We start from the raw sequence: 7,183 nt of genomic DNA on the forward strand, positions 1-7,183 counted from the left end.
CAATGGCATCCATTTCTCATAACATTTTTCTGCATCCTTGCTGATATTGGACATAGAAAAATCACAAAAATAACAATTATCCTCTATTCATTTTCAGGTTTGAAAGGCCTGATTTTCCTCGGTTCTTCTCAGGAGAAACTCCGTTGGTGGGAAGGTGTGTGATACCTGTGCTTAATATCTTGCTAATTTGTTTCGGCAGAATATATAACACTCCTACTGAACAACCACCTGCAGTGTGCCTTATGCCCAGTGTTACGGTGGACACCAGTTTGGTTCATGGGCTGGTCAGTTGGGGGATGGACGAGCAATAACTCTCGGAGAGGTTCTCAATTCTCGAGGTGAGAGGTGGGAGTTGCAGCTCAAGGGTGCTGGAAAGACTCCTTACAGCCGATTTGCAGATGGCCTCGCTGTCCTGCGCAGCAGCATCCGTGAATTCTTATGCAGTGAAGCTATGCATGGTCTAGGCATTCCTACAACTCGTGCTCTTTGTCTAGTTGAAACTGGCAAATCTGTTGTGCGAGATATGTTCTATGAGTATGTCATGATATCTTCAGTTTCTAATCAACATTTTTGCTGGATCTACTTTTGCTTTTAGTTTCCCTTCCTATTTGGATGATTCGTAGTTGCTGCTTTGAGACGGTTCATTTCTTATACTAGTAGCTACATAATCCGTATGAACATATAATTAGTACTATCACACTGCCATCTAAAATTCCAAAGTCCTTTTGTTTGCCTACTAATGGTTTCCTTATCTAATAATAATTACTTTATTTACTCATCCTGACTTACGTAGGCCTATTATTTTGAAGCGCCAAATTTCGTAATGTTGATTTATTATCATCAATTCCCTGGGATATTCCAAAGCAGCCTCTGGGAACTAGGATAAGTTACTTAATTGCTACTCTGCAAATGTAGGCAGGCAAAGCATGTTGCACATGATGGTACCTGGGTGTTTACTCGTCCAGTATTTATTGATCTAAAATATAGGAATCTGAATCATTTTGCCATGATTTATCTCTTGAAGATTTCAGTACTACATATTGACATTCCCTTGTGTCGTTGAATAATTTGTTTTTTCTAATATGCCAGTGGTAATGCAAAAGAGGAGCCAGGTGCAATTGTGTGCCGTGTAGCACCATCGTTTTTACGTTTTGGTTCATACCAGTTACATGCTACAAGGGGCAAAGAGGACCTTGAAATTGTTCGTCGTTTGGCAGACTACACAATACGTCATCACTACCCACATCTTGAAAATATTAAAAAGAGTGAAGGTTTATCTTTTGAGGCAGCTATAGGAGACTCTCCAGCAATAGATCTTACTTCCAACAAATATGCTGGTAAATTTCCTTTTATGTCGTTTTCTTTGAATGTAGACATTGATCTTGTGAATTAACTAACTTCTATCTCCTTGCAATTAACAGCCTGGGCAGTTGAGGTTGCAGAGCGTACTGCTTACTTGATAGCCAGGTGGCAAGGTGTTGGTTTCACCCATGGTGTGCTTAACACTGATAATATGAGTGTTTTGGGCCTAACTATTGATTATGGGCCCTTTGGTTTCTTGGATGCTTTTGATCCTAGCTTTACTCCGAATACAACTGATCTCCCAGGTAAGAGATACTGTTTTGCAAATCAACCTGATGTTGGTTTGTGGAATATTGCCCAGTTCACTGGGCCATTGTCGGCTGCGGATCTTATCAGCAAGGATGAAGCAAATTATGTTATGGAGAGGTATTTATTCTTCCAAAATCTATGCTGGCCATCTGCAATTTTGACTACATTTATTGTAGCGTTTTGATATGTTCTATATTGTAGGTATGGGACAAAGTTCATGGATGAATATCAATCTATAATGACAAAGAAACTTGGTCTGTCAAAATATAACAAGCAGCTTATTAGCAAGCTGCTGAACAACTTGGCTGTCGATAAAGTTGACTATACAAATTTTTTCCGTCTTCTTTCGAATGTCAAAGCAGACCGTGACATCGCAGAAACTGAGCTACTTGTTCCAATAAAAGCTGCACTCCTGGATATTGGGAAAGAAAGAAAGGAAGCATGGATTAGTTGGGTACAAACATATGTTGAGGAGGTATGTATTTTTGTATATATAAAATTGTTCTCTTCCCAAATTGCTCGGATAGTAATATTTAACATGACATAATATATCAATGATTATATTGCTATTTTTGGGCTATTTTCTCAGCCTGATCATTTTATGAAGTTGGAGTATTTTTTTCTTTTGTTCTTTGAGAACAAGCTGGGATACTCTTGGAAACAAAAGCAGCATTGCATTTGCATAGTTTGGGTATCTCATCACATAATCGTCTTTTATAATAACTCGTGCATTGTAAATTAAGTGTCATCGGCATGGCAGAAGTTCTAAGATTCTGTTATTCTCTACCTCCTGTTGCCACAATGTTTTCCTGTAATGAACCCCCTTACTGACTGTTGTTCCACCCACCATTTGATAAGTTTGTGCCAGTATTTGGTTTTGGACCTCTAGTCATGCCTTATAGTTGGATCTTTTAAATCACAACACTGTTAAAAACCTAAACAACTTCAATCTAATGATATGTTGATGCTTTGTGAAGCTGGTGGCTAGTGGTGTCTCCGATGAAGAAAGGAAAGCCACAATGAACCGTGTCAACCCAAAGTATGTTCTTCGGAACTATCTCTGCCAGACAGCGATTGACGCAGCTGATCTAGGTGATTACGAGGAAGTTCGCCGGCTATTGAAAGTTATGGAACATCCATATGATGAGCAGCCGGGAATGGAGAAATACGCCCGCTTGCCACCGGCCTGGGCATACAGGCCTGGGGTGTGCATGCTATCCTGCTCGTCATGAGCCACATCCAGCTATGACCAATATACAGTGTTGTATACTTTTTTGGTTGTATAGGAGGGGTTTACCCTGTAATATGCAGTGTTCCTAGCGCCACATTGTTTTATTACTGTGGTGCGATGTCCGAAACTTAGTCATGTTGTTTGTTGCCTTGACTTTGGGTAGCAGAACGTTCAGCCGTTCAGGAGCAGTTGGGAAATGAAGCGCTCCATACCTAAAGTTTCTGAGATGGTAATGTTATCAGTGGAAAACCCTTGTGTTGGATATTATCGGCTGTTGGTCTGGTTGCATCTGGCAACATGGGGGTGGTATGTTTTTTTTTTTTTTTTGAGATGAACATGGGGGTGGTATGTTGACATTGTTTATCACTGTTACAATGTGCGTAATTCTACTGTTGAGCCGCTTGAGCCGCTTTCTTGAATGGTTTAAAGATCCACGGAGGATTGTATCGCAAACAGGTGTAGTCTTACACCGCATGGTTAGCATACATGAATATCTGTACTGGCCTCCTTTCTCCTAGTCACTATTGCAGCCTCCTTTCTACTAGTCACTATTGCAATAGAATGATATGCATTCCGAAACAGATATCCTCATTTTTCAAATTTATTTTAGAAGTCATAGACAGTTGCTAAAAGCTCTCTCATGCCTCATTCGGTCAGTTTGGAGGATTTTCGTAAGAATGCGTACAGGAATGTTACTCATTTTTTGTGTTTTTAAGAATACTACACATCCAATCAAAGCTTATTTTGCGCGTAGGAACGAGGCAAGTCAATTCCTTATAATGACAAGTGCAATCTTACCCATTTTCTATACAACTCTTAGTTTCTATGTTTTGATTTCCTTCAAACCGAACGAGCCCTTGAAATGATGGCCCATAAAGATAAAGTGCATGTGCGCTGAACAATGGACAAACTCTTCTACGGAGTGAGACACTACAATGAACAAATTCTATTACAGAATGAGACACTACGGGGCTGTTTGATTCTAGGTCATGTATTGCCACACTTTACTACATATTTTTATCAAGCTTGCCTAAACTTAGTTCAACAAAGTGAGCCATAAGTTGGCAAACTTAAGGAAATCTTGCCACACCTTTTGTGTGTATATCATGTGGGGCTCTAGTGTGGCTTGTCTAAAATGTGGCTTAAACTAAACACACATTTAAGTTGGTTAAATTTGTCTAACCCTAAATGTGACAATCTTTGGCAATATTAGTCACAAACCAAATATTCCCTACATCTTTAATTATTTGCTACTTCCTCCGTCCCATAATGTAAGACGGTTTTTGATACTAGTGTAGTGTCAAAAAATGTCTTACATTACGGGACGGAGGGAGTAGTACCTTTGTTTTGCGCCAGAGTAATAGTCAACATAGGCGACTATTAGACATGTAGCCAACATGTGGGAGACATATGATGTCCTTGTCCCAATCTTTCTTAGTTTGCAAGTAACCATGTTTGTCATCATTTAACCGTGTCATTCTTGACAAGAATGTATATCCAGTTATGCAAGGTGGGAGAACATCATTTAATTTTAGACTCCAACAAAGAATGCTGATTTTGTAGTAAGCTTTTTGAATCAATTTTCTTATTGGACGATGGAAGTTGGATTATTTTTCTCTACTTCATGTATAGTCTTGTGTAGAATGACCGCCATTTCCGAAATACTTCGTAGACATAAAGCAGTTTGTCTAGGTTTTAAACATTCTAAGCAAGCCTTCAAATTATGTTTGTGCATGATTCTGTGGAAGGGGTGGGAGGTGATCCATCTATGGGGATAGGTAATTAAAATGATGGAATCTTGGGGGTAGAGGAGTGTGATATGTGAAGCGATTTTCTAAGTTTCTCACAAGTAATCATGTTTGGGGAGGGGGTGCTTTTTGCTCAAGTCTGAGTAGGAGGGGTGGATTTGAGGATCAACTTCTCAAATTTTAGGGGGTTAAAATTTTAAGGGGAAGAACTAGTTGGTGTTAACTCCTAAACAAAACCATTTTTTGGAAGTTAAATCATTTTGGGGAAGGTCCAGAGATGCTTTAAGGGCATCTTCAATGCGGATCCTTAAATCGGCCCAAAATGTCCAAAGTGGACGGTCACTTTTGGTCCTCCAACACGGATCACCAAATCACGTCGGATCGGTCTGGGCCCCTGGCCCCCAACTTTTGGGGGAGGGGGGGGGGCTCTGGGGATGGATATCTTGCTGGGGAACGTAGTACTTTTAAAAAATTTCTACGCACACACAGGATCATGGTGATGCATAGCAATGAGAGGAGAGAGTGAGTCCACGTACCCTCGTAGACCGAAAGCGGAAGCATTAGCACAACACGGTTGATGTAGTCGTACGTCTTCATGATCCGACCGATCAAGTATCGAATGCAAGGCACCTCCAAATTCAGCACACGTTCAACTCGATGACGTCCCTCGAACTCCGATCCAGCCGAGCTTTGAGGGAGAGTTTCGTCAGCACGACGACGTGGTGACGATGATGATGTTCTACCGACGCAGGGCTTCGCCTAAGCACCGCTACGATATTATCGAGGTGGACTATGGTGGAGGGGGGCACCGCACACGGCTAAGAGATCCAAGGGATCAATTGTTGTGTCTATGGGGTGCCCCTTGCCTCAGTATATAAAGGAGGAGAGGAGGGGAGGGGCCCGCCCTCTCTATGGCACGCCCTGGGGAGTCCTACTCCCACCGAGAGTAGGATTTCCCCCTTCCATGTAGTAGGAGTAGGAGTCAAGGAAAGGGAAGAAAGAAGGGAAGGAAGGAGGGGGCGCAGCCACTCCCCCTAGTCCAATTCGGACTAGGCCTTGCGGGGGCGCGCGGCCTGCCCTAGGCAGCCCCTCTCTCTTTCCCGTATGGCCCAATAAGGCCCAATACTTCTCCCCGGCGAATTCCCGTAACTCTCCGGTACTCCGATAAATACCTGAATCACTCGGAACCTTTTCGATGTCCGAATATATTCGTCCAATATATCGATCTTTAGGTATCGACCATTTCGAGACTCCTCGTCATGTCCCCGATCTCATCCGGGACTCCGAACTGCCTTCGGTACATCAAAACACATAAACTCATAATATAACCGTCATCGAACTTTAAGCGTGCGGACCCTATGGGTTCGAGAACTATGTAGACATGACCGAGACACGTCTCCGATCAATAACCAATAGCGGAACCTGGATGCTCATATTGGCTCCCACATATTCTACGAAGATCTTTATCGGTCAAAATCGCATAACGACATACGTTATTCCCTTTGTCATCGGTATGTTACTTGCCCGAGATTCGATCGTTGGTATCTCAATACCTAGTTCAATCTCGTTACCGGCAAGTCTCTTTACTCATCCCGTAATGCATCATCTCGTAACTAACTCATTAGTCACATTGCTTGCAAGGCTTATAGTGATGTGCATTACTGAGAGGGCCCAGAGATACCTCTCCGACAATCGGAGTGACAAATCCTAATCTCGAAATACGCCAACCCAACAAGTACCTTCGGAGACACCTGTAGAGCACCTTTATAATCACCCAGTTACGTTGTGACGTTTGGTAGCACACAAAGTGTACCTCCGGTAAACGGGAGTTGCATAAATCTCATAGTCATAGGAACATGTATAAGTCATGAAGAAAGCAATAGCAACATACTAAACGATCAAGTGCTAAGCTAACGGAATGGGTCAAGTCAATCACATCATTCTCCTAATGATGTGATCCCGTTAATCAAATGACAACTCTTTGTCCATGGCTAGGAAACATAACCATCTTTGATTAATGAGCTAGTCAAGTAGAGGCATACTAGTGACACTCAGTTTGTCTATGTATTCACACATGTATCATGTTTCCGGTTAATACAATTCTAGCACAAATAATAAACATTTATCATGAAATAAGGAAATAAATAATAACTTTATTATTGCCTCTAGGGCATATTTCCTTCAGTCTCCCACTTGCATTAGAGTCAATAATCTAGTTCACAACATCATGTGATTCAACACCAATATTCACATCTGTATGTGATTAACACCCATAGTTCACATCGTCATGTGACCAACTCCCGAAGGGTTTACTAGAGTCAATAATCTAGTTCACATCGCTATGTGATTAACACCCAAAGAGTACTAAGGTATGATCATGTTTTGCTCGTGAGAGAAGTTTAGTCAACGGGTCTGTCACATTCAGAGCCGTATGTATTTTGCAAATATTCTATGTCTATAATGCTCTGCATGGAGCTACTCTAGCTAATTGCTCCCACTTTCAATATGTATCCAGATTGAGACTTAGAGTCATCTGGATCAGTGTAAAAGCTTGCATCGATGTAACTCTTTACAACGAACTCTTTTTATCACC

At 41.6% G+C, this 7,183-nt stretch overlaps 1 protein-coding gene across 1 annotated transcript in view; it reads left to right on the forward strand.

Annotated features, from left to right (window-relative positions):
* Positions 1–3,238, forward strand: part of LOC119342017 (protein adenylyltransferase SelO-like) — a 7,007-nt gene extending 3,769 nt beyond the window's left edge. The window contains exons 3-8 of the mRNA XM_037613855.1: positions 98–154; positions 235–534; positions 1,090–1,337; positions 1,422–1,728; positions 1,813–2,086; positions 2,589–3,238. Of these exons, the coding sequence (XP_037469752.1) occupies positions 98–154; positions 235–534; positions 1,090–1,337; positions 1,422–1,728; positions 1,813–2,086; positions 2,589–2,843 (1,441 nt within the window). The 3' untranslated portion in view covers positions 2,844–3,238. The remainder of the gene's footprint in view (positions 1–97; positions 155–234; positions 535–1,089; positions 1,338–1,421; positions 1,729–1,812; positions 2,087–2,588) is intronic.
* The last annotated feature ends 3,945 nt before the right edge of the window (positions 3,239–7,183 follow it).

This window comes from Triticum dicoccoides, chromosome 7B (genome assembly GCF_002162155.2).
Source record: "Triticum dicoccoides isolate Atlit2015 ecotype Zavitan chromosome 7B, WEW_v2.0, whole genome shotgun sequence".
Classification (NCBI taxonomy): domain Eukaryota; kingdom Viridiplantae; phylum Streptophyta; class Magnoliopsida; order Poales; family Poaceae; genus Triticum; species Triticum dicoccoides.